General features: G+C 41.6%; 2 protein-coding genes across 2 annotated transcripts; both read right to left on the bottom strand.

Moving 5' to 3' along the window:
- Nucleotides 1-1884: 1884 nt before the first annotated feature.
- On the bottom strand, nt 1885-21630 carry yaf2 (YY1 associated factor 2). The gene is made up of 4 exons (XM_037760858.1): nt 21417-21630; nt 20894-21019; nt 5846-6001; nt 1885-5528 (listed from the first exon to the last, which is right to left on the bottom strand). Exons 1-4 carry the CDS (start codon nt 21440-21442, stop codon nt 5276-5278), a joined length of 561 nt encoding a protein of 186 aa, XP_037616786.1. The 5' UTR covers nt 21443-21630; the 3' UTR covers nt 1885-5275.
- Nucleotides 21631-23698: 2068 nt separating this feature from the next.
- On the bottom strand, nt 23699-27092 carry zcrb1 (zinc finger CCHC-type and RNA binding motif 1). The gene is made up of 8 exons (XM_037759841.1): nt 26938-27092; nt 26720-26822; nt 26537-26565; nt 24936-25047; nt 24694-24801; nt 24425-24534; nt 24251-24332; nt 23699-24059 (listed from the first exon to the last, which is right to left on the bottom strand). The coding sequence occupies exons 2-8, from the start codon at nt 26801-26803 to the stop codon at nt 23910-23912; spliced, it is 675 nt and encodes a 224-aa protein (XP_037615769.1). The 5' UTR covers nt 26804-26822; nt 26938-27092; the 3' UTR covers nt 23699-23909.
- Nucleotides 27093-27899: the final 807 nt, after the last annotated feature.

Genomic DNA, 27899 nt, shown 5'->3' with positions numbered 1-27899 from the left:
ATTATCTTTTGATATGTTTTAGATATATTTTCTTTTTTCTGTACTGTCTTTTGTATTTATTTCATTGTTTTTATTGGATTGTTTTCCACTGTTTGGTTAGGGTTTTTCTGCACATTTTGTGTACTTCTTGTTGTTGTTTAACTTTTGTTGTATTTTTAAAATTGTTAGTTTAGATCTTTCTTCCTTTTTTGTTATCGTTTTTTTTCTCCTGGGGTTGGGGGGGAGATCCTTTGTATAAATAAGCCTTCTTCACCTCTCCTGACACATTTCTTGTTTTTCTTTTCATTGACTGGATTTTGTGCAGTTTTATATATGTGCAAATAAATAAATAAATGAAAAATTAAAATAAATAGAGAAGACTATACAAACAGATTACACACAAATTGCATGCCAGATGATAACACTATGCTACAATGTAAATACTGTGCAACAGTTTAACAGAGTGGGAAACAAGATAACAAAATATTATAATGGCTCCACAGCTGTCATACTCACTCTATACAGTATATTATGCATATGCCCTTCTGCTCATTTTATTTAGGTATGTTTGATACTGTGCATTTTTTTTTTTTTTAGATTTTATACATCTCACTCACCAAAAACCTTTAAGGGTTTTGCAGGTCTTTTAGAAAGATCATGTTTATGCATTGAGTAAGTGGGCGTTTCTGCTCAAAAATAGGAGTGTGGTAAATTGGATGAGATTACTTACGTCACTATGAGCATTTATGACATTCAAGACCCATTTATGCAGTTATGCAGTGTTAAATTTGAGAAAAATTTCAAATTTTGTAATCGATCATGCTCCTGCCGACGCTTAAAAGCATACCTCAGATATCCCTTGTGCGGTGTTAAACTCTTGTTCTTGAATAATATGAGGGAGGGATTTGCAATATCTTTAGTCCTCCTCCTACAAATTCATGAATTTTGACATTGTACAAACTTACTCCTGAAAGATGGGAGGCTTGGGAATATACCCTAATACAAAAATGATATGCTTGTGATCATAATCCATCCATCCATCCATTATATGTAACCGCTTATCCTATATTCAGGGTCGCGAGGGGGCTTGAGCCGATCCCAGCTGACATTGGGCCGAGGCCAAGACAAATCACAGGGCTGACACATAGAGACAGACAACCATTCACGCTCACATTCACACCTATGGGCAATTTAGAGTCAACAATTAACCTGACTGTGGGAGGAAAGAAAGCCCCCAAGCCGGGTTTGAACCTGCCACCCTCTTGCTGTGATCTTAATATATTGTATATTGTAATACTCTGTGCAGCCACTATCAGTATATTTTAGGCTTTTATTTTGAAGGCCTTAACAAACATCCTGGTTTTCTCTGTTCTACCAGTTTCACTTGATGCGCTTCACTGCAACAGAAGCAGGAGGTCGGGACCCTTAAATGGGGGAAGGGTGGGAGCCATAAGCAGAGTTGATTCCTCCCCCCCTCCTCAGGCTGTGTGTGTCTGCAGCAACTTTCAATTGATTTCACCTCTGAAAAGACCCATTCATGGCTTTAAGTGACTAGTAGTCTCTATTGATGTGGCTCCACATAGACAACAGACCTGAATGTCCACTGCATTTTCATTTAGTGTGGGAAAATGACTGATGTAGTGGGTGATTAATTAGTGTGTAAACCACACCTTATGCTCATAACTACTGTAAGCCTATATAATGAAGTCATGACATGGATAAACATAATGTTCAATGTATGCAGAGGTGCATTATGGGCCTTTTGAAACCTGCATGTGTTGAGGATAAGAAGCAGTTATTAAGTCGTTCACCAGATGGAGCTGAAAACACAACAAGCTGCTTAGAAAAAGGCTGGAGAACACAAAAGTGCATGCACCTTCATGAAATGACAGAAAACTAAAATGATCTCTTTTGTTTGAATTTTCTAATTTTCTTATTCAGACATGTAATAAACAAGTTCACACATTTTTTTTTTTAAAACTGAGCATGGCAAAGCAAAAAAAAAACAAAAAAAAAACAACAAGTGACAACCAACATATTTTTAAGTGTCTTTCCATTTTTGCCACAAACCGAATAATAACAAAAAAGGTCTTGTCCAGACGGTTCTCACGAGTCCACACAGCTAGTCCCAGCTAGTGCGGTGAACCTATGAGACACATTAAAACGATGCTAACAAACTAAGAGACATAGCCTGTCCCACAATATACCGAGACCGTAATATTATCATGCCATGATAGTTCTCAGGATCTGTGCTAAAAATGTTAACGTAAAACTCTCGACGATAACACTGCTATGATGGATAATACAACCACATCAAAACATTGTAGTACAATATTTTTTAGAAATATCCATTTCATCTGTGTAGTACTCTACAGGTTTTCATAAGTTATTGTGTAGTTAGGTTGATCTATAGTTGTTCTGCTGGAGGGGTTTAGTATATTCTAAAGCTCCCCCCACTTTGCTACGTCAAAATGGAGGAATTTAAAACAGTTTTCTGAAGTCCGTCACACCCGGCAATGCCATCAAGCTTACGCATGTCCAGGAGTCAAAGCTCCTTTTCCCCGTAGTAGTAGAGGCACCATGCTGTGTCCAAACTGGGTCCAGGGTGGAGGGGGCAGAACAGCATGGGCACCATCCGGTTTTCCACTGTGACGCTGAGCAGGTGCAGCCCTGTTTGTGCAGCAGAGATTTTAAAAAGGAGAATACCGGTGTCATTTACAGCTACAGTCCCTCAACTATCGTCTACATTTAGTGGACATATTCCTCATTTTGCAATTAACTCTTCTTTTTTTCGTCTTCCCTGACTTTAAGTTAGCTCTTGTTGGAGAAAATACAAATAAAAGCACATATATGATGATGTATAAAGAAACTGTTGCTATATTTGTGTACATCTCATTCTGTGGGAGTCTTGTGATTGACAGTAACCACGGTGGTGTACCATGGAGGATGTCAGCAATTGGTGACACATCATGTACTCACAATGTGACAGATAAAGTACGACCGAGCCTACAGCAATTAATAACAAAGCTTGGATAACTTAACGCTGCATTAAGTGATTTTTTTTTTATAGCACGAGGGTACGGCAAGACTGCAAAATCAACTCAAAGCCCTGAGAGACTGTCATGGCTAATATGTGAGCAATGTATTGGTCTACTTGCATATCTGGCAGACATATACCAACATAAACATCCCTTTGGATTAGTGTTTCTGGTCTTTCTGACCAATATTAGCTCAATATGTACCCAACTTTTAGCTCTGGTTTGGTCTGTACTAGTTAACTAGTAGCTGGTAAAGACTATCTTTACCAGAAACTTCAATCCTCTGTGATTTAGTGCTGGCCAGGTAGTCTAACAACAGCTGGTTTGCTGGACACGGATAGTCTATGGTTGGTCTATGTGAGGGTCAGAACACCAAAACAATGAGCCTCATGCAAGAACATTTTCGTATTCTTAACTTTCTCTTACATTTTTTCGTACCGTGGGCTCGTACAAGCGCGCCACGTCAGATTCAGGAAACGCTCCTAACTTCAGATAACCCTGTAAATGACCTGTGCGTTAATGAGAATTGTAATTAACGGTATCATTGGGGCATAATTAACGCCCACAATGATACCATATAAGGCTACGCGTCCTGTCACGGTCATCTGCCTCTGCCAATATATTGGCATGCTGTTTAAAGACACGCTACATGTACACGTGAGTCAGCAATGATGCGCCTGGTTACACTTCCTGTTGACATTATTATATAGAGAGACAAATTAACCTTTTAATTAGTGCGTAATTTGAGTCATTTTGCAGTTTGACATGTTCATATTGATATTGTAGTGTTATACAATAGCATCAATGGCCAATTTGAAATGAATGATGATATCATTAGGCTTTATGAATACATTTAGAATGACATTATAATTGCAGAGTCAAACAGGATAATGTCAACATAATTATGAGGAGTAATTTTAGATAGGATATTCAAACTTTAAATTGCTTCAAAGTAATGAAATACACAATCCATAACTTTGGTTTGGATAACAGCAGACTGATTACACATGACTCCTATGACAGGTGTGGACCACTCGTAAGTTGTTTTCATGAGAGAAAATTAAAAATACAAGAAAATTGGTGAATGTGAGTTCTCCTAAATCCCTCTTACAAGCCGCTTAAGAACGAATCTGTTCGTGCGAGCGGTTCTTGCATGAGGCCCATTGAGCTTAAAGCTGCAATATGGCCGGAGAGTTGCTAATTCTTTACATGTTCATCTTTTCACATTGCTCAAATTAGCATGATTTACATCAAAAATATCACTTAATGCAGGTTTATATACCCTACAAAAGGAATGGCTGCAAAGATAGAATAATAAAACCCTGATTTGTATCTCCAACTGTGTGCAAACCAAACAGCAGGGTAGCGTACAGTAGATTATTGGCACAAACTGGGAAAAAAAACAAAAAAAACACCGGTATTATCCTTTAAAATCATACACTATACCTTCCAGCACCATTTCAAAGAGGACTTTTTATCAAAACCTGCCCGATGCCCTTACACGGACATAACGAGCATTACCTGAACTAAAACAACCTGCTCCAAGCGTTACCCTAAAACAGTTCAGCCGCTGTGCTGCGTCACCAAAAAGTCACTCCACAGCAGAGGCAGTCCACGAGGAAAAGCTTGGGAGTAATCGAGAGCAGGAGCAGAGGTTTCGCTGCGAGGTTGAAGGGTTCAGCGTGGGGGACGCTGAGAGCTGTGTAATAGATGGTTCAGGTTTATAACGGGGGTAGGTAAAGATCCCAAACGGAGGCTGAAGATTCCACAAGAGGGTCCCTCTGCCGGCCACCGAAGGTGATATCGAGGGTGGGGGCTGCACAAAAAATATTGAAAAGGAAAAACCTCAACAGGCGGGTGCTTCTGAGAGGGAAACCGCACAGGACCGTGAAGTCCAAACATTTATTCAGACAGATCTCAGGTCAGTTCTGAGGAAGTTCTTCGTCAGAATAAAACCGTCTTTTGGACAGCGGGTGGGAATCCTTTTTCGAGTGCACCGAAGTGAAAATGTAGATCACTTAAAAATGTTGAAGATGGAGCAAAAAGAGGTCTTTTATATTGCTTTCTAAATGCAGAAATCCAGTGCCGTGGAGAATCTTTTAAACTGATGAAACTCGCCAAATCTGATGCTCACAATTCCTATTGAAACTGTAATAATCCAGAAGAAAGAAAACGGTTTTAGTCGTGTGCAGCTCTGAAGTTGAGGCAGATGAGATGTGGAGGTGGAGGAGGCCGGGGGTGGGGGTGGGAGGAATGACTCAGTGGGACTCTCCGTTGACCAAGCTCCCCTCTCCTCTGGGCGAGGACGAGCGGGAAAGCCCCTTCTCTGTGTTCTCTGAGCTGGAGCCGTTCTGGCTGTGGTGGTCGGCCGTGGACGCGGTGCTGGACGACGTCGCCGAGGTGGACGAGGGCTTGGCCTTCTCCTTAAAGTCCGTTATGATGACCGTCAGGTCCCCGACCGTCACCTCCAGGTGCTGGGCGCTGCTCCGGTCGATGTTTTTTAACCTCGGCCTGGTGAGTGAGTGGGAGAGTGAGTATATTAATAAGCCCCTTGCAAAATCTCTCATTTCCCCATGACTGAAAGCACCTTGATGTTTTTGCTACGTCACTGAAAACTCCCAAAAAGCATTTTCAAGACGCCGCTTTGAAACGGGGTTTCCCTCCCTCCTCATATCTATCTTTTGAAGTATTTTTATAAAATATGACAACCTCACTCTAGGTGGCAACACAAACACCATCTATGCTTTCTAGTGTTTATTCATGCACTCCTGTAATATCTGATTCCTGTTGATCCCACCCCCACAACCCCCAAGTGTCAGCTTGTTTACCTCATCTTCTTGTGACTGTTCTTCTTGAGCGCCGGCTCTCTGTCGCCCTTCTCCCTCTCCACCCGCTCCTTCTTTTCCTTCTTGGGCTGTGAGGGCAACACGAACTGCTGCGTTACCTGCTGCTGCGAGACGAGCTGGGAGACGGGACGAGGCTTCCTGATCCGGAGGGGAGAGGAAGGGAGGCATAAAGAGAGGGGAGAGACAGAGTGTGGCAGATTAATGAGAGGGAAAATCACAGTGAGCACATGGCTTCATGCTAGCGTACCGCCATAATCAAGAGCCAATAATCGCTGCCAGTGCCGGTTAGGACGGATGCTGCTGAAGTGTTCTTAGCACTGGCACCACGTCGAGAATAAAAACCCAGGATTCAGCCATCTGTGAGATATGTGTGGTGGTGTACCTGCACAGGCTTGTTTTAGGGCTCAGAGGGATAAACATTGACACGCTGAGATCTGTTTTTTTGGTGAACACAAAGATGTGACAGGAATTATAAGTGTGCGAGATCCGCTGAATTCCGAATGCACGAGAGGCGTTTTCTACTTGCTTGCTTTTGCAAAGAAATCCACGAGACTCGAGGGCGGTGTGATGCTGTGTGTAAAGGAGAGAAGTGAGATCAGCTCTGACATCAAACCACAGTGTGTCACGTTTTTATTAAAAAGGTCACACCCAAGATGTTTTTCCCCGTTCTTCCCAAAATGTGGTAAAATTCTCCTGCACTGCAGTCTTTGGGTCTCTTATAACTCCAGGCGAGGGTGTATGCAGCCGAAACGAGCATCACCTGCTGCTTCTTTTTAGGCTAGATCCACACTAATACGGCGTTTTCAAGCCCCTAAAAAGGAGGCGTTTGAAAACGCTGCTGACCCCGTTTTGGTTTTAAAACTCCGGGGTTGCATTTTAGTCTGAACGGGTAGAAACGATGATGCAGACACCCACGTTCTTGTCCTGATTGGGTCTTATCAGTAACGACGTGTCCTTCCCTGATTCGTCACGTGAACCTTTTCTGGAAGAAAACTATATCAGCCTCAACCAACCAGTGGTTAATTTCAACATGGATAACGAGTCACAAGCGTTGCCGACCTTGTTGTCGATGCTAGCAGCTTTTGTGCAGTTAAATTTTGCATTTTATAATGCTACAGCTGAAAACAATATACGACTAAAATTACAATATATTCATCTATTATGTACCGAAAAATGAACTTCCAAGGCCTCCGCCATCTCTGACAACATCAACAAACACGTCACAGCTTGGAGCTTTCAGAAACTTTCCACTTACGAGGTCGTGAACGCCACAAGAGGGTGGGCGTTCATATGAACTCTTCTTGTGAACACGCTAAACACGACCCCCATTTGAAGGCACCATTAGTCACTACTGTAGCATCAGGAGGTGTGATCCCTCACCGGCTTCCCATCCGTGATCACAATCTGTTGTGTTTTGTGGCTTCTGTGTAATTATGTTTTCCCATGATGGATTTTAAGATTTCATTATTCAGTACAAAACACACAGTAATGTATTCGCCGCCTCGCATCAGAAGTCCCGGGTCCCGGGTTTGTTATTGATGACAGAGAAAAACAGTGTTTCGCTGATGGCGATGCTTTGCCTGATAAAGTGAAGGTGATGCACCTTCCGCACACACGAGCTCCGCAGAATGCTAAAAGGCAAATATCCAATATCAAATAGAAAAGTGGAACACCGTTAACTAAAACGTTCCTCCTCACAGTCACATTTCCATCCTCCGCGAGTGCCTGCTGTCTCAAAAAATGATACATTATGCAATTGGTCTGGCAACAGTTTGCAATGCACGAAGGCTGCGATCGTATTTCTGTGCAGGAGTGTGTGTCACTGTGTGTGTGTGTGTGTGTGTGTGTGTGTGTTTTGGGGGCTGGCAAGAGCCCTAGCCGAGAGGCTAGTGTGCTGAAAAGGCCATCTGTTGAGAGAGCCTGCACATCTAGTGCCCGATTTTTGCATGTGCACAGACAAACACATCGACACAGTTGTATGTATGTATGAATGCACCTATGCACATCGCGGCGTGCACACACACGCTGCACCAAAAAGCCAAAGTGATGCATGCAAATAAAAAATGGGTGCACGTGAAAACGTATGCATGCTTTATAAATGCATGCATTCGTGCACGTGACTGCACGCATGCATGCAAGCACACACACACACACACACAGCAGATGAAGCATGATGGGGCACGATGGGAACAGCAGAAGAGCACAGTGTGATTCCTGAGCCCTGTCGAGACGAGTCGGGTTTATAATTCGAGCTAAAAATGAACACAGAAAACAAACTCATCAGACATACAGTATAAGCTTTAAACTAGTGCTGTCAATCGATTCAAATATTTAATCATGATTGTCCATGATTAATCGCACATTTTTTTATCTGTTCAAAATGTACCTTAAAGGGAGATTTGTCAAGTATTTAATACTCTTATCAACATGGGAGTGGACAAATATGCTGCTTTATGCAAATATATGTATATATTTATTATTGGAAATCAATTAACAACACAAAACAATGACAAATATTGTCCAGAAACCCTCACAGGTACTGCATTTAGCATAAAACAATATGCTCAAATCATAACATGACAAACTGCAGCCCAACAGGCAACAACAGCTGTCAGTCAAGTCAACACACTGACGCACTATGACTTGCCTCAAACTGCATGTGATTATCATAAAGTGGGCATGTCTGTAAAGGGGAGACTCGTGGGTACCCATAGAACCCATTTCCATTCACATATCTTGAGGTCAGAGGTCAAGGGACCCCTTTGAAAATGGCCATCCATGCCAGTTTTTCTTCACCAAAGTTTGGAGCGTTATTTAACCTCCTTTGTGACGAGCTAGTATGACATGGTTGGTACCAATGGATTGCTTAGGTTTTTTCTAGTTTCATATGATGCCAGTATCTTCATTGTATCTTTAAAACTGAGCCCGCTACAACCTCCGGACGATTGATAATCTCATACTGTAACTCTCTGGTACAACAGCTTCACTCAAGTCCACCAACCTGTGAGTGAACCCTTCGAAAAGTATTGCAATTATAAAACATCGGCCTCCGGGTGCTTTTGTGAAAAATGTCCCTTTGCTCTTGCCTAATGCAATTACAGTCTGAGGGTGAAACGCAGTACCGAGTAGTACAGAGTGTACAAAATGCACCGGACTTGACAAGAATCCATCCACAAAATGAGTTTGAGCACCTGGCACAAGTGCAATGCGCCACATTTGTTTTGCCAAAAAAGAGCCTCGGTGGCCTATTTAGCTTAATTTAGAGGCTTCTACCCCGTTTTCTAAGAGGGAAATAATTATATAAGCCGGTTGCTGCTGGTCTGCTGTCTTGTTCTAAGGGCAAAGCTGTTGTTTAACAGTTCTGGGATGACCTAAATTGGGGCCCAGCTTCAAAGAGTCTCTCTCTCTCTCTCTCCCAGAGTCAGTCTTTTTTTTTCTTTCCCGGAGTTATCATTGCCTTCACAGAACATGCTGCGGTGATGCTAGTGAGGCTAGAGCGAAATGCAAATGGGTCTCTTGGCCTACATAACCGTCTGATAGGGAGGAGATGTGGAGATCCTCTAATATGTCTGTCTTGTCAGCACGACGCTGCAAAGAACTGCTGACACCTTTTTTTTAACAAAATAAAAGAAGAGACCTCTCCCAACTCCTCAGCTCAAATCATTCGCGGCACTCCTTGACATCCTTTTAAAACCGATATAACGAAGAAAATGTCAGTTTTTTTCTGAATTTTACTGGAGCTCGCACACAAAACAACAACTGTCACAACAAAAATGGACCATCCTGCCCTCGGGCCGAGCTTCCCAAAAATAAAAACAACATTCATAACCTCCTTTTGATTTATGATTTCTGTTCAGGATGACATTATATGGTTTCTGTGATTTACTTGCATGTAATAAACAGAATGAATTACTACTGTCTCCATTGCTCATTAATGCAGTGTGTTTTGCTTGATGTGCGTTCAAGAAAAAAAAAGAAAAAAACACCACCTGAGGCTACTTCTGCTCTTTTCTGTTTCAAAATAAGACTGCCTGAGAGCGATCGAGCCCAACACCATAAACATATTTTGTACATCCTATCTTCTTCACGTATAACAATGAAGTCGATTCTCACTAATAGAGCCGGCTCAATAACCCGGAGGTGAAAGAGGAGACGAGCTAATATCACTCGGTGAGGCAGAGCAGCAGGCCTAACAGAGCTGCCTCTGTTAACCCAATCAAATGGTTATTATCTTAGCACTTAGGCCGTTCGCTACTGGCCTCCATCTGGATGCCGAGTGTGTGCGTTTGTGTTTCTATCGATTCCAAACAGGAATTTCTGTGCCTAATGTAACGGCCTATTCTTTCTGACATTAATACAGCGTGTTGGAGGCCGCTGTTTTCCGATCAATATTCGCTCCACTCGTGCTCATCTATTCCACGGCAGCTAATGGAGTCCCACGCTGGGAAATTAGGACGTCACGACGAGGGCGGAAAATCACACCGAATTTGATTTTCTTGAAAAGGAAATCACAATCTCTTTGTATTTATTCTTTGGTATGTTTGTTGTCGATAATATTTCACTGTCTGTTGCCATCAGTCCTTCCGTTTCACCCGTTTTGTTCTAGTTCACTTTCATTACTTCAATAAAGATCTTAAATTTCCAGAGCGTAAGTGCAAGACACTCTGCCATGTTCTATCTTGCTTTAGATTAAACAAACAAAATAAGCATAATTTTGCTTTTAAAAGGTGCAGTGTGTACGATTTGGCGGCATCTAGCGGTGTGGTTGCAGATTGCAACCAACCGAGTACCCCTCCGCTCACTCCTCCCTTTCCAAGACTGCGCTAACGGTGAGCCAACAAGTGCAAAACTCGAGCAACGGAAGTCAGATGGCGAGCCATAGGATGTGGTTTTGTCCATTCCTGAATGCAAAGTGAAGAGGACCCCGCTCACTATGTAGCTCAATCTAAGCTAACAAAAACACACAGATTCTTAGTTTCAGGTGATTATACACTTATGAAAACATAGTTATGAATATTATATTCCATTTCTGCTAATAGATCCTACAAAATGTTACACGCTAGCCCTTTAACAGCAAGCTAAAGACAAACTCCCCCTGTGCTGCAGACTGGAAGAGCTGGAAAGTGCCACTGATCCTGCACACATTTCACTGACAGGGAAACTCTGGCTGACCCCTTTGCAAATATGTCATACACACACACACACACACACACACACACACACCGTCTATCGCTATCTCCCTCCCTCCTTCTGATGCACCCACTGACCTCACACTCCTCCACCAACACAAAGCAGTCGAAGAACCAACGACGCTGCCAGAAAAATGTCTCCTCTGGTCCCAATTTGGTCGCATAACACATTCAGTAGGTGGTCGAATTATGACTCAGGACGGTTTGACCGTCAAGTTTCTGCCACAGCGGACAAACGGGTCATAAACGCCGCAGCTCACAGAAGACTCGGCAGTTAACGCAGGCGGTGCGAGCCAGAATCTGTTTATAGACGAGGCAAAATAACCTTTGTGAAAAAGACGACTTAGAAATCACAGCGACGATGAGTGGTTTCAGCTTTGTGACGATGCATGTTTTTCAGATAATCCAATGTTTTTTTTTAATTTAGCCTGAGACAACGCATAAAGCAAAAGGTATCTCTTCAGTTTATCTACTAAAAATGACCAAATTTGGAGATATATTGATTTTCACTAGATAGCGACAATTGGTTTTGTGGCCTTTCAATGTTAAAAAATGACACTTTAAAATCTGAACAGCATCATCTTTTTCCAACTATACCTTCAAGGTTACTCAGTGTTCTGACTGACAACTGCTTTCTACCAAAGTATGCATACCAATTGTCAAACCACTCAAGTCTTATTATGTTTTTTGGGTGGACAGGCCCTAATAAAACTGAAAACTGACGCTGTAACGAATACAAATCTCACTTCCTCGGGAGGTGAAGTGTTTGTGCAAGGACAGAAAGGCAGTCTTTCGGCAAAGCATTCATAGTTTTGGACAAAGTCTTTTATTTTGAAATATTTTCAAAGCTCCAAAAGGTGTCTCTCGTCTTTTCAGCCTTTTTAATTAAAAAAAAAAAATCCACTTTAAAATCTAAATTGCATCATCTATTTCAAAATATACCCACGAGGTTACTCACAATTCTCTAACTGAGTACTACTTTCTCCCAAAGTATGCATACCAATTGTCTTGTGTTTTTTTGGGTGGACAGACTCTAAATCAAATCAACAATCTCACCTCTTCAAGGAGGTGAAGTGTTTGTGCAAAGACATAAAAGTCCAGGTGCACAGATGTACAGTGCAGTATTTATCTTAAAAACACAAGTGTATTTAGGGGAAAGCCTTCATAATCTTTTATTTTGAAATATTTGCAAAGCTCAAAAACGTGACAGGGCAACACTGGCCCCATTATTACAGGCATTAAAATGTTGAACTGATAACGTTTTACACCCCCAAAAGACAGCAGTGCAGAATCCTGCAGATGTTTGGACTGCTTGCTAACATTTGTCGAGTACATTGTGTGATGAGCAAACAGCCCACAGGACAGCTGATGGACTGCAAATAAGCACTGATGAGTGCTGCTGCTGCTGCTGCTATAAACAAATCTCATCTCACTGTTCTGTGCCGATTGTAAGATCATTGTGAAATAGCTTATTTTCTGCCCTGTTGAACAAACACTCTCCGTCGAAGTGTAGGTGTGTGTCAGGTTTTCTATCAGCGGGTCGTAGGCCGTTCCTGGGAGCTCCTCCAACCCGATGATTAATGCCTCTCCCTGCCCGTACATGCTTACGCCATGTGTGTGTGTGTGTGTGAGACAGATGGCTCTCCACATCCTGTGGTTTATGACACCTTCCACAGCCCGCTAGCCACACTATATAGCACATTCTCCTCTCTCACACACCCACACACCACACACATACACACACTCTCGCACGCATAGAGCAGTATGTCATGCATCAGTGTCACCGCAGTAATTACAGGCTTATCACGTAGCCATAATCTTGAGCCACGGTGATGTGATAACAGCCAGCTTCATTGTCCTCGGCGTACGCTCGGCGTCCGTGTGCTGCGTGCGAGCGCTAAAACTAGTAACCCACACGACCGAGCACGACTTATAAGAGGATGTAATCATTTTAGATTGGTGATGTAGTCAATCGTTTCATTAAACAGTTGCAGTAATCAGTTATTTGTATTAATAGCATACATGTTGTCACTCTCACTTTGCAGATCCAGCTCATGAAACCTGTTCAGTATTTCTTGTTGTTGTTACCTGCCCTCTAAAACTGAAGAATGCACACAACCAAGAATGTCTGCAAAGAGATCTTTTCAGGGGATTATACGTTACGTGACGCGACGTTTAGCACCAAAGGTGTTGCCTAACAATACGACATGACTCTAGGGTGAGAGTGAAATGTGTCGCTCTCTGCTAGTTGCACGTTTTGGGTAATCAGATCGGGGGAAATTAACACCGACGTTAACACGGCAGCCAAATGGCAGTTGCGTCTGGTAAATTAGCTTGCTTTTCCAACATGTTGCCAGCTAAACAACATTAGTTTCCGATTTTAAATGATTTTGATTCTTGACCCTGTAAAATGCTGTAAAAGGTGCAGAGGAGGGAAGCTAGGAAGCTAACAATTAGGGGTGTAAATCACAAGTTTCATCTATCGATTCTTTGGACAACGATACGATATTTACTGATATCACAAAGTCTGATACGATACCATTTTGATTCGATATGAGACGATATTATTTCATTTATATTTAACACAGCTGCATTTACATCAACTCACAAAAAGCAACCAAATTATGACTATTTTATTACTGGGCTCTTCCAGACATTTAAATGAAAAACAATCTATACTTTTTAATAAAAAATAGACCTCCTGTTGTTCACTATGTCGTGCCACATTTCTCATGTTTAAGTGCAAATGCTTTATCAGTTAAGAATTTCAAAATAAAGGCGCATCTTGAAAGATATTGATCCGGATCGATGTATCGTTACACCACTGATTATAATAATATGCATAATAGAGGGGAATTGATTTAATTGCCAAAAGGAAACTGCATTCTTCTAAATATATACTGTATGTGATACCCCTCAGGCAGTGGAACAATATGCAGGTACAGCTAATTCACACTTTACACTGTGCATTTCAAACGGATACATTTTCCTTCAGGCAGCATTTTAATGTATGTATATAGCGTATATTAGTATTCCATGGCAGTTGCACCAATGCAGAATAAACAGAGAGAAAAGAGAGATAATTAATCCGTTTCCTTTTTGCAGAAGAAGTTTTGTTTTGCATTTTGAATCCCAAATTTCTATCCATCCACTTCGTCTATGCAGCTCACAGCTCTCAGTTTCATATGATCGGATGGCTCCAGCAGGCTGATCACTCTCATATTTATGATGCATATCTACTGCAACCAATCGCTGGCTTGATTCGTAAAGGTCATGCAAAAGCTTCGAAATGGCAACAATTTAATTACTGATATCTACATCAGAATTTTTTTTCCCACTGTACTACATCTTGATTTTTTATGATGGCATTTTGTTCCATATTATCTTGTTTACATGTGATTAATTGCTGTCTTTTTTTCTGTAAAATGCCCCAAATTTACTGGCTACAAGTTCTAGAAAATGAAAATTTACAGCTTTTCTCTGTTTTATATACTTGTAAACTAAATATCTTTAGTCAGACAAGACAAGATATATGAGGATGCCACCTTGAACTTGGACATTCACCATTATTTTCCTGACACTTTTTGGACTAAATGGTTAGTCGAGAACTAACTGTTAAGTGCTTATATGTATTGGTTTAATACCTTTAATGCTATGGGTGGGTGAAAAAATCAATGCAGCATGATATTGCGATATTTTGCGTGGGAAATTTGTATCAATACACGGACGTCAAGTATACATTTTTTATTATATAAACTATTAACCTCCTAACTGTCGGGCTGCTATTCTGTCTTTCAGAGGTTGTAGTGGGCTCAGTCTTAAAGTGAAGAGACTGGTACCATTCATGTCATGTTAGCTTGTCGGGAACAACACAAAATAACGCTCCAATGCTAAGTTTTTGTGAGGAAAAACTGGCATTACCATTTTCAAAGGGGTCTCTTGACCTCTGACCTCAAGATATGTGAATAAAAAACAGATGAACAGAGTGAAAACTGTATCTTATTAGATAAACCAGATGTTGACAAACTGCATAATTTGCAGTTGAAAAAAAGGTAATAAAACATATCCGATTGCAATGAGATCGTATCGTGACTTAAGTATCGTGATGATATCGTATCGTGGGGCCTCTGGTGATTTCCACTACTATTTAATACGAATCTGTCTTGCCTCTGTTCGTCTGTTTTGCGTTTTTTTTTTTTATTTATATGATAAAAAAACGTAATAAAAATGCTGGGATCCTACACAAGATACTCTTAACTGCGTCATATTGAAAGATACATTTTTTTTAAAAGAGTACATCAATAACAACGTTGCCAATTCCACAATTCCAGCAATTCCACAATCTTTTAGTGGGTGTGCACTTGCGCATGAACTGTGAGGGCGAGCCTGAGCGGAGAGATGATAAAACAACATCTAAACAGCCAGATGCTGACAGGTTGCCAGCGAGCCAGAATAGCGTGTGCTTGTTTAGGTGGAGCTGACGAAAACGCGCACATCAGTCAATCTGTCACCGAGAGACGCCCCAAGGTTAAGTTCAAGTGCTGGAAAAGAGAGAAGAAGACGCGGACTGGCTGGGAGAAAGACGCGATAAAAGGTAGGGAGAAAGTGAGCACAAACAGAGAGGGAAGAACTAATCAGAGCATGATCAGGCTCACTGTCTTGACCTGTAGAAACACAATGCTGCAAAACAAGCTCCTGAACGCAGCGCATGCACACACACACACACGGAGAGTGTTTCCCCCGGCGGGCCCGACTTGTCAAAGCTGAACAGATGCAGGTGGTGTCGGCGAGACACAAGAGAAGGTCACACACACACCGCCGCTCTATTACACTCAGCTGTTAAACCCAAACCTAAACACGGTCCTTAGCCAAATACTACTGTCTGTCAGCACCACTTCACATGACATTTTCAGCTTATTCCAGCTATTCCAAAACACCAGACGGGAGCATTAACTCTGTCACATGCCTCGTCTTCCATCTTTAAACATTAAGATGACACTCTTAATCCGGAACAAGTAGTAATGGGTGCACCGGAGAGAGGGAGTGATGTAGGGAGGGAGGCCTCGCTCTGCCGGGGTGTATTTCAGCCGATGCAGGAATCAAACCTGTGACCTTGCACTTATCAAACAGCCTCTTTTTTTTCAACCGCTGTACCGTGACTTTCATCTATCACGCTGCAGCTTTTTTTCAAAGGGCTGGGACTGAGCCCAAAGAGTCGCAGGAAGATAAAACACCTCTCCTACTTTTTTTTTTTCTCGGAAAAGTCTTAAAGGTGTAATGAGGCTGCGTGATATGTTGCGAACCCGATGCTCCTCTAAGATGGGTTTAATTAATATAGTGTAAACTAGCAGCTCACTGTAGAAAAACATCTTTTTTCAATATTAATCTGCACATTTGTGTGCATTTTCTTTAAAAAGAGTAGAGAATATTTAAACACTCCTTTCTGTTTCTTACTGTGTAAATTAGGGGCTGTCCCGAATACCACGCCGCGACTGACATGTTCTTCTGTTTGTCTGTCTCCATCTCCCACAACTGTACGCACCTCTACACACAACAAACAGCAACATCCGTCTGAGAAAACCTAATAATAATTCATGTTGAATATGAATAAATAATAATGTTGTGGGATTATTCCTTATTTCATGGGGTATTTTGGGATTTGTACTTTACTACATACTGTATATTACACGGTGCACGGTGGTGCAGTGGTTAGCACTGGCGCCTCACAGCTAGAGGGTTGCAGGTTCGAATCCGGCTTGGGGCCCTTCTGTGTGGAGTTTGCATGTTCTCCCCGTGTTAGCGTGGGTTTTCTCCGGGTACTCCGGTTTCCTCCCACAGTCCAAAGACATGCAGGTTAGGTTAATTGTGGACTCTAAATTGCCCGTAGGTGTGAATGTGAGCGTGAATGGTTGTCTGTCTATATGTGTCAGCCCTGCGATGGACTGGCGACCTGTCCAGGGTGTACCCCGCCTTCGCCCAATGTCGGCTGGGATCGGCTCCAGCCCCCCGCGACCCCTAACGGGATAAGCGGTTGCAGATGGATGGATGGATGGATGTATATTACAAAAAACTAAGCATTTGATTACTGATTCGGAGGTCAATTACCATGACAACAGTCAAAGCTTCGAAGTCCCACTTATGTTTCTTCAAACTCGACTCCCTAGCCGCTAACAGAATTAGCGAAACGTCAGGCTGTTCTCTCTTCTGTCTTTCTCTCTCTCTTCTATTTCACTCCACCTCCTCCCTCCGATAAGCGAGTCCAATCCTGCTGACGTATCCCCTGTCTTCAGTCAAACTCGCAGCCTTTCGACCACGATGCTTTCAATCAGCCCGCCAGCTTTGGGTCCTCCGCAGTAGATCATCTCTCCGCATCAGAGAGGGGATCTAGGCGGCGAAGATCTTCTCTAAACCCTTCACCTTCATAAAACATTCATCTCCATCTCTCTGACGGCTCCTAAAATACTTCTCTGCCGTGTCCTAAAATGTTCCCTATATACTTGCTGATCCTGTCACTTAGGTAGAGTGCGTTTTCGACCGATGATAAGTGATAAGCGGCACTTCCACTGAGCGCCCACGCTGGCTGTCGCACCTGTGACCTTCAGGCTACGGGACACCGCTGGATGCCCCCGTTACCCGTGTCGAGCATTAATTCATTACTCCGCAGCAGCGGCTCCGTCGTGCTTGTTTAGCAACCCGGCGAGGGAATTTGTCGTGTCCTACATTTATATTCTGCACGTGCCCTTTTTGCCACCTTTTGGCTTGCTCGCTGCGAAATCCACTTGTCTCTCGTGTTCGGCCTCGCTAACAGCTGCGACCACCTGTGTGGCCATTTTGCTGCAGCGTTAGCCTGCGTGTGGTGTGGGGGGGGGGGGAAAGAGCATGACAAAACACTACAGCATTTCTGGGAACATTAAATAAGACCTTCTCATGGACTAAATTTGTCATTTGTTATAGCGAGGAACTCTGGGTCCTCGCGTCCTTGCCAACTTGCCCAAAAAATGCCCAGATGGGGAAGACAAAAGAGGGTCACAGCTTTTTTGGTGACGTGAGGATTCCAGACAGGTTCTTGGCAAAGCTGCATGCCGCTTGTTTTTTTTACAGAAGCGAGTCCCTGGAGTGTCCTCTCAACAATCAACCGCAATAAGCTGAACCCTACGACAACAGCATGTCTGCCGCTCAATCGCTTTGTTTGCCGCCGAGCGGCGACCGTGTGCTCGAGTGTGCGATTACGGGGCGAGCGTGTTAAGGATGTTTGTGTGTGGGGATGCGCACGCGGTCATGTGTAAAATTTGCATGTTGAGTGCATCTGTATACGCGAGTGTCTCTGATGACAGCGGGGCTGATTAAGCTGTTGCATAGTAATGAGCTATGGCTGTCTGTCTGGCAGCTGCTCTGACAACCTCTTTTCACAACTAGCCCTCCCACACACGCACACACACACACACACACAAGGGCGCACGCACGCACACAAAAAACAACACACAGGGAGATAAGTGCATGCGCCGACACAAGAAATACGACAATTCTGTAAAGCTGACAACTGCACTGATGTGTTGTTGTTGTTGTTGTAGTTAAATCATTGGGGGAAGTTGTGCGAATGCAAGAAGAGGATATATTAAAAGAGGGAGATCATGTAACGACACACTGTGTTCCTCGTAGCCAAACACTTCCTGTCCTTTCACCCTTTGTTGTGTTTTCATCCTGATAATGACTGCCACTCAGTCACTTCCTGCCTCAAATCACTGATGTCAGGACAAAACGCCAACCAGTGTGTGTGTGTGTACCTACATGCTGTGTATTTCTATGCTCAAGCACCTGTGTGTGTGTGTGTGTGTGTGTATGAGTTTATGTGCATGCCTATTGGCAGTATCTAGTCCCCCCCCCCACTCACCCACTTCCCCTCATCTGTTACAAATATCTCCGGGGCAACAAGATGGATGTGTGTGTGTGCTTATAGAGCCGAGACATCCCCGTTCCCTCATTTTACGGAGGTCAGTGTGGGCAAGAAGATGGAGACTAATGCACCGATCAGAGGAGAGGAGATGTGAAAAAGAGATGTTGAGTTTGAGGACAACTCGGATAAAGCATTGTTGTATCATTTGCACACAAACATGCAGCATGAATCCAGTTATTGTCAGGAAACTATGGATGCACCGATCTGACTTCTTCAGTCCTGACACAGATAGCTTTGGGTAATCGGCCGATACCGAGTACCGATCTGATACCAGTGTTTAATTAATAAGCTTCACTGTGTGGAAGTGACTGGGATCATTCTTTTACGTGTAAGGCAACATCAGACTTGACTTAAATATTGCTTTCCTAACAAATAAATACATATATATACATTTACTGAATTGATATTTATTATCAAAATAATAAATCATGCACCAGCAACCTGGTTAAAAAGCTTCAAAATTAGCAGGAATTACAACTGACATGTAAACCTTTTTAATGCAGCAACAAATTGGTCAAAACTTTAACAGGAATTAAAATCCCAGTATATAATGTATATAGTATATAAACATAGAATTGAACTGAATAGATCGGCCCCATTGTCACCGATACCCGACCCAGCTATTTGAGTCAGTATCGGCCCGATATCCGATCCGGTATCGGTGCATCCCTACAGGAAACTGCAATAAAAGAACTAGCCTACACACCATGTTTGTTTGTTTGTTTACTGTCTGAGCTGTATATAGAATAGTAACAGTGGGAAGGTTTGCATAATTATCTTAATAAGATGGATGTGTGTGTGCTTAAAGAGTGAGGCATCCCTCTTTTCCTCATTTTAGGGAGGTCAGTGTGAACATGCAGACTAATGCACTACTCAGAGGAAATGGGAATTAAAATTATGAGTTTGAGGACAACTCGGATAAAGCAACTGTCATATCTTTTGCATATACAAACATACAGCATAAATGCAATTATTGCCCGGAAATTACAATAAAAGAGCTAGCCTACACCATGTTTGTTTACTGTCTGAACTGTTTATAGAATAGTAACAGCGGGAAGTTTTCAATATCTGAAGGAAATATATCTAATTATCTTAATAAGATGGATGTGTGTGTGCTTAAAGAGTGAGGCATCCCTCTTTTCATCATTTTAGGGAGATCAGTGTGAACTACTCAGAGGAAATGGGAATTAAAATGGTGAGTTTGAGGACAACTCGGACAAAGCAACTGTTATATCTTTTTGAATATACAAACATACAGCATGAATGCAATTATTGCCAGGAAATGACAATAAAAGAACTAGCCTACACCATGTTTGTTTACTGTGTGAGCTGTTTATAGAATAGTAACAGTGGGAAGGTTTGCATATCTGAAAAAGATCATTATCTTAATAAGATGGATGTGTGTGTGCTTAAAGAGTGAGGCATCCCTCTTTTCTGACTGACTATTTCCTCATTTTAGGGAGGTCAGTGTGAACATGCAGACTAATGCACTACTCAGAGGAAATGGGAATTAAAATGATGAGTTTGAGGACAACTCGGATAAAGCAATTGTCATATCTTTTACAGCATAAATGCATTAAATTACCAGGAAATTACACTAAAAGAACTAGCCTACACCATGTGTGTTTACTGTTTGAGCTGTTTATAGAATAGTAACAGTGGGATAAGGTTTCAATATCTGAAAATATACGATAATTCATTGTCTCAAATGCACAAATTGCTTAAAGGGAGAGGGGTGAGATATTAAAATGATCCTCATTTTGTTGAGAGGAGGAGGGAGGAGGTGGAGGGGGAGTCCCCAAGGACCCCCCCCACCTCCTCCCACCTTGGGGACCTGCTATTGCAAAAAAAAAAAAAGAAAGCTAGTATCCATCCATCCATCCTTACCTTGTTGACGTCCCCTTCCTGACATCACACATCATGCACTTAAAAGCCTCCGCCGTGTTCTTGTACGTGCACACGCTGCAGTCCCAGAACCCCTCGTCGGAGGAGGGCTTCGGTTGACGCTTCGGCCTTTAAAAACAAGAAAATACACACAAAAATAGATATAAAAAAGAAAATGTAGATGGTGGAGAGAGAGAGAGAGAGTGGAGGAAAAGGAAGGAGAGTGAGTTGAGCTCGGCTATCGATAGCAAACATCTGGGTAAGCCTAGTAGAGGAGGGTTTAGTGAAATCATCTGCAAAGCGCTGCTGTGTGATCCGACACTACTGTAATTGGCGATGAGGTTTTAACACCAGCGCGCACACACATTTACCCGCACGAACACAGACACATGCAGAGAGAGAGAGAGAGAGAGAAAGAGAGAGAGACGGTGGAGAGAAAACCCATTTTTTTCCTCCGTGTCCGCTCCCCCCCTCTCTGCTACTAGCTTTGCCTGCTCTCTGGCTGCTCTGCCTCGCTGGTTTTTACCTTGTGGGACTCCTCTTGTCGCCCATGCCAGACCAGGGTTTCTCTGGAGGTGCTGAGACGAGCAGAAGTCTGGTTATTTCCCGATATTTCGTAGCAGAAAAGAAAAGAAACGATGCGCCGCCTGGTCTGTGTTGCCCCGCTCGGCTTCCAGCTGTCGTGGAAACTCCGCTTGGGAAAGAGGGGCGTCACGTGACGTCGCTGCGGCCAATCAGAAGCCGAGCTGCATCCCGAGGCTGACATTCCTCTTGATGAATCGATGCCGCCTTCATGGTACACGCTGGAAAGTCGTATTACTGTGTACTAAAGGGTTGTTAAAGAGACATATTAACTGGTTATTATGACAATTGGACATTGACTAGTCGTATGTAGCCTACGCATGTTTGTACACATTAAGAGGGAAAAATACTGAAAAACACATATTGTGTTTGATATAAAATACAAATACATATAGCAGCTTATTCACAAAATGTTTCAAAAAGTAAAAAAAGGAAATATATCCATATTAATTGGTTATTATGACATGTAGCCATTTTTTTACACATTAAGAGGGAAAAAATACTGAAAAAAATGTGTTTGATATAAAATACAAATACAAATAGCAGCTTATTCACAAAATGTTTCAAAAACTAAATAAAAGGAAATATATCCATATTAATTGGTTATGACATGTAGCCATTTTTGTACACAAAGAGGGAAAATACTGAAAAAACACACTGTGTTTGATATAAAATACAAATACATATAGAAGCTTAATCATTCATTCATTAATTTCATTCTCACTGTGCAATATCATTTTCCACTTGGTCAATTTTGTTAATAGTCTGTTTATTGTCAATACTGTAAATACTGCTCCTATTCTTATACTTCCTTCTATTTAAATGGTTCATATTTTGTTACACTTTGTTTAGCTATTTTTTTTTTACTGTGTTAGCTGATTCATCTTGTTTTTTGCACTATCCCCTTTGCTGCTGTACACTGCAAATCTCCCCGCTGCGGGACTAATAAAGGAATATCTGATCTTATTCTCCTCGTTATAAGCCTGTTTAATTTCCGACAGCACTTAAACGCAACCAAAGCCATAGCAGCTAATGTAGCGCCTGCAGCAGTGTGTGTGTGTGTGTGTTAACCGCTCATATCAGCTCACTGTGTGCTGAGGGGAATCAGCTCATATCCGTGCAGCTTCGCGTTTAACTCGCAGACTGCAGATATTTCCGTAGCAGTTCAGATCCCAGGCGCATTATTAAACTGTGGGGAATCCCTCTCTTTGTTTGCGTGCTGCTGACGCAAGTAGGGCATCAAAAAAAGGCACATTTTCCTGTGACTCATCTATCATGCTGGTAGTCAAAGGGATGGGGCTGCTGAGCCCTGAGCTCGGACTGAAGGCCGCAGGGGTTCCCAAACCTTTTTCATATCAACTAGATCTCCATTATTATCTCGATTGTGAGATTGTGCAGCATGGAAACCTCATCTGATGCTTTTTATCTGTTGCAGTATTTAGGATTTACATGCATAAGATTAGTGGTTTTCAAATTGGGGTCCTTGAAGGGGTTCCCCAACAAAAAGGGGAATCATTTATTTTCTCTATAATTCAATCCAAAGTGCTCATTCCAGTTGTGGCAGGAACACAGGATCATTTCATGTATTCTTTTATACGTGATAACGTATGATTTTCTGCTATTGAATCTCATTCTGTTCAGTGGGTTATAAGGTTCATGGAGTCTGTTCATTATAAAGTAATTCACTGCAGGAAAATGTTTGTTCTTATGGAACAGCAGCTTCATCTTCATGTTGGGACAAGTTTTAAGAAACTAAGACAAAATATGTCTGTGATTGTCATGTTTTCTCTACTACAATTTAAGTCTTTTCATACTCCGATAAAATTTTTTATTAACAGATATATGGCTTGTTTTGTTTACTATAGTTTTATATAGACTAGGGCTGCAACTAACAATTATTTTCATTATTAATCAATTAATTGTTTGGTCTATAAAATGGTGATTTTTTTTGTAATCCTTGCTGGTAATCTATCAAGTAGAAAACTGCTCATAAAAACTGACATACATCAACACTCTTGACTTTTTTTTGGACAAAATTAGTCATATATAAAATATAATCCAATCTCTAAATTGATTTATGATAAATAAAATTGACATTTAAAGCATTTTCCTATTTCCATTTACTTCATCAACCTAAGCAAAGTAGTAAATAACCTTTTCTTCCTTCAGCATTCTTTATCGGATTCTGTGTTTAACACTGGAACAACCAACAATTCATTTAGTTTGTCGTTAAGAAACACGGTTTTATTGACTGACGTAGAAAAAGACTCAATCAACCCAAGAACAATTACTTTATTTTTAGAAACAGAAAAAAAGCCCTAGTTCTATGTACAAGAAGAATAAAAAAAAAAGTATAATTGGAAGCATCCCCACTATATAATACAATACAACTTAGAAAAATAAAGCAATATTTGATGTATTATAATGATTATTATTATTAGTCACTGAGCTCCTCCTCGTCACTGAAGTACGCGCTCTTTTTGATCCTTGGTTTCTTGGAGTCTGAAGACGTTGAAGCTAGACCGCCGTCCTCTTGAGACATACGTGCCTGCTTCCTCTGTACCTCCTCTTCCTCGATACGGGCTTGCTAGAGGGACACAAAAGACAGAAGAAATGTGACACTGCTAAACGATAATAACATATGGTTTAAATAAATCCAGTTCCCATAGCCTCAATCTCAAACAGCAGTTCTTCATATTACCTACTAGCTCTCTAGGGAGAGTATGCTACATTTCATTTGAGATGTCTATTTGGATTTCTATATCTGCACGCACTTACCTGAAAAGCTATGGCTTGGCTCAGACTATCTAAGTTTGGGTCCTCTCCCTCTTCTTCACTTTCTTCTTCTTGTTCTTCTTCACTATAAAAAGGGAAAAAGATGTAGGCATTACAAAAACAACACTATCTAATATAAAAATCTCACAATATATATATCAGCAATAAAGTACTTACACATGCTCAGGTTCTTCAGCCCTTTTCTTCTTTTTCTTTTCTTTCTTCTTCGGAGGTTCCCTCTCTCCCAGAATGTTTTTGGGGCATGCGTAGCTCAGATGACCTGTATCCTGTGATGTTTCATTAAAAAAAACACACAAAACCAGATCTCTGGGATCATTTTCTACACTCTTTTTTTATTCAGGGCAGAAAAAAAGGATATACCTGCAAATGCAATTCAATAAAATTGGACGATCTCACGGGATAAAAGATGTTAAATATGTACTGACCCCACATTCGTAACATTTAGTCTTGTCTGTGTAGTTCCGTCTTCTTATGAACTCAGTTGCTCGCCCGTTGTCTACGGCGATGCTCGCTGTCACTGTTCTGCCAAACAACTGGGAGGCAAACACATTTGTATGTGAAGTGAATATCCATTAAAGAAACATCACTGACCAGGAGACTGCAGTTTATGTTCAGAGACATATTGCTGTACGTGAGCACTGACGGTCTTTTAATGTGATAGTCTCACCTGTTTGTTGTTCACTGCTCTCGCACAGTTATGAGCGGATTCTCTGTCCAGGAAGAGAACAAACGCCACCCCTTTACTCTGGCGAGTGTCTTTGTCCTTAACGATCGTAACCCTGAAATAAGCATCACAGGTATTAATACCTACTGAGAACCGCGGGATTGCTGGGGATTCCGACCATTGTTACTGCCTTTCAGAGGCTGTAGCAGGTTCGGCTTTCAGTTTAGAGCTAGAGTGAAGATACTGACATCATATGAACCTAGAAAACCTAAGCAATTGGTAACAACCATGTCATTCTAGCTTGTCGGGAAGGAGGCTAAATATCGCTCTAAAGTTGGGCTAAATTTGCCAAGGAAAAACTGGCATTGGCCATTTTCAAAGGGGTCCCTTGACGTCTGACCTCAAGATATGTGAATGAAAATGAGTTCTATTGATACCCACGAGTCTCCCCTTTACAGACATGCCCACTTTATGATAATCGCATGCAGTATAAATGTGTTATTTTTTTGCCTATTCTAAAAATGATGTGTTTGAATATTTCTGCATACTGGCGTCCCTAAACAGTCTTGGAATTACATAAATTGGGTATCACTGTAAAGCTGAGACTCTTGTGGATCCAATGAGATGATGTTAGTCCTCATAGTAGCCATTTCATTGTAGTGAGATCATTTTTTTTTTTTTTAAATTTGACCTCACTGTATAAAATGACCTGTTGTGACCTCTAAGATAATCACAGCCTCATGAAACTGTACAACCACAAACTAGAGACCTAGAGCATTCAGGGGATGTATGGCTGTCCTACGTATATTAACAATAAGGGGGTTTCTGAGCAGTTTCTAGAACAGAAGGGGTTCCCAGTTTTTAGATGATGTACACCACTTCTATGTGACATACAGTATACTGCTGACCCCCTGTCCTCCCCAAAAAAGACAAACGGGTCTATTGTGGGTCTCAGAGGGTTAAAACGTGTAATAACTAATACAAGTATTCAGAGCCTTTAACTGATTGTTGTGGGGGTTATTCATTCACTGCTTTGTTTGGTTTACAAAGCACTAAATGGATTAGGGCCAAAATACATTTCTGATCTTCTGCTATGTTATGAACCATCCAGACCTCTCAGGTCATCTGGATCAGGTCTGCTTAGTGTCCCCTTAGAGTCAGAACTAAACATGCAGAAGCAGCGTTCAGTTTTTATGCAGCAAATATCTAGAACAAGCTCCCAGAAACCTGCAGGACCAACTCCAACTCTGAGTTCTTTTAAATCAAAGCTTAAAACGTTCTTGTTTGCTGCCTTTTATTAAACCAGATAATGATCTTATACTGCACTAGAGCTTTTACTCTTGTGTGTTATATTCTATTTTAGCTTCTATCCTAGCTTTTATTTTTAGCTTGTTTTTATTTTCTAATCTTTAATGTTTTTATAACTGTTTTAATTATGTCTTGATGTTCTTTTGCACTTTGTCGCAATGTTCTTCAATGTTTATGTAAAGCACTTTGAATTGCCCTGTTGCTGAAATGTGCTCTACAAATAAAGCTGCCTTGCCTTACACATTGCAGTAAAATATAAATAATACAAAATATATTATGACAGAGCCATTACTTACTTTACAACTTTTCCATATTTGGTGAATAGCTGAAATGAGACAAAGTGATCCATTTCAGTAAGGGAAGTTTGCTTGGACTCAGAGACCACAGTGGGATTTGACTCTCATTGAAAGTGAAAGCATCATTAACATTATTTCAACAACACTGATCACAGCACTTTGTCAACAGCTGTAGGAACTCACCTTGTGTAGGTCATTGTTGGTGAGAGAGAATGGCAGGTTGGACACATACACTGTGCTCTTGCTTGGTGCCAAACCCCCACTCATACTGGACTCATGTGACACACTGTGAGGCAACAATAAGAAAACCAAATGATCATAACAATAGTTTAATACACAGCCAGCTTGTTACACATGTTAACAGAACTGCAAGCAGCTGAGTACATTATTAAATGACTTACCAACACAGCCTCCAGCGTTTGAATAATGTCTAAATGTGTTTAAAATAGCAGTATTGTGTGTATTTGTAATACAGCTTAACGTTTAGCAAACAGCAACAAACGCCATGTCTGCTCGTCCCAACTTGATGACGTATGCGCATCCTTCGTCCAATAAAAACAGACGTTCTCCAGTAGTGATGGGAATCTCGGCTCTTTTTAGTGAGCCAGATCATTTGGCTCAGCTCACCAAGAGGAACCGGCTCTTTTGGCTCCCCAAACGGCTCTTCGTTTTACTTCACTTCTGCCTTTTTATAATTCAGCCAAATTTAGCACTGTCTTGACCTATTATTAGTATGTGTGCGCATATATCACTTAAATTATTCAATTTAATTATACTAAACCTTATAATTTCCAGAATATTGAATTTTACATGCTGTTTCGTTTCTGACTGTCACTCATCTTGTCTGCTATTCGCGCACCACTCTCTCTCTTTCTCTCCTCCTCTCCCTCCTGCTCTGTACCTGTAGACCGTCAGCGCCCCTCCCTACTTGATGGTGTGATCCTTGTCTGTCATCACCTGATTGGTCGCACGGATGTCAATAACACAACGTCAGTCACAGTAATGGTACGTGTCCACAGGCTCCGTGCTTTCCACGCAATGCCGCGCAATGCATTCTGGTAGTGTGGCGTCGCGATCCGAGAAACGGAGCGTCACGACGCCCGCTCCTCATTTGCATAAAGCTGAGGTCTAGTCTACTTTATGCAAATCACGGGCGTCCGACATGACTCGCCGCCTCTCGAAACTCCCGAGAATCTTTAAAATAAACGTTGTCAATCCAAAATAAAGACAGATTCAGAAACTGCGTGGCTTATTTCTCGCCTCAAATGTTCTCAGAAACACATTTCGGTGAACATTTTTCGTGAAATAAGAGAAGAAGGTTTCCAAACGAGCCTCCATACTGTTTCAGATTTGAAAGCTTAGA

This window comes from Sebastes umbrosus, chromosome 23 (genome assembly GCF_015220745.1).
Source record: "Sebastes umbrosus isolate fSebUmb1 chromosome 23, fSebUmb1.pri, whole genome shotgun sequence".
Lineage (NCBI taxonomy): Eukaryota > Metazoa > Chordata > Actinopteri > Perciformes > Sebastidae > Sebastes > Sebastes umbrosus.
Note: the sequence above shows the minus strand (reverse complement) of the source record. Positions and strands in the feature narration are given on the sequence as shown.

What these genes read in the sequence shown, in the direction of transcription:
- yaf2 (XM_037760858.1), bottom strand. Translation starts at nt 21,442, where the DNA reads ATGGGCGACAAGAGGAGTCCCACAAG. An exon ending in AGGAAGGGGACGTCAACAAG is followed by an intron (nt 6,002 to 20,893) that starts GTAAGGATGGAT and finishes CCTCCGGATCAG; the next exon opens with GAAGCCTCGTCCCGTCTCCC. An exon ending in AACAGTCACAAGAAGATGAG is followed by an intron (nt 5,529 to 5,845) that starts GTAAACAAGCTG and finishes CTCACTCACCAG; the next exon opens with GCCGAGGTTAAAAAACATCG.
- zcrb1 (XM_037759841.1), bottom strand. Translation starts at nt 26,803, where the DNA reads ATGAGTGGGGGTTTGGCACCAAGCAAGAGCACAGTGTATGTGTCCAAC. An exon ending in AAATATGGAAAAGTTGTAAA is followed by an intron (nt 25,048 to 26,536) that starts GTAAGTAATGGC and finishes TGCTTATTTCAG; the next exon opens with GGTTACGATCGTTAAGGACA. An exon ending in GCCAAGCCATAGCTTTTCAG is followed by an intron (nt 24,060 to 24,250) that starts GTAAGTGCGTGC and finishes GTGTCCCTCTAG; the next exon opens with CAAGCCCGTATCGAGGAAGA.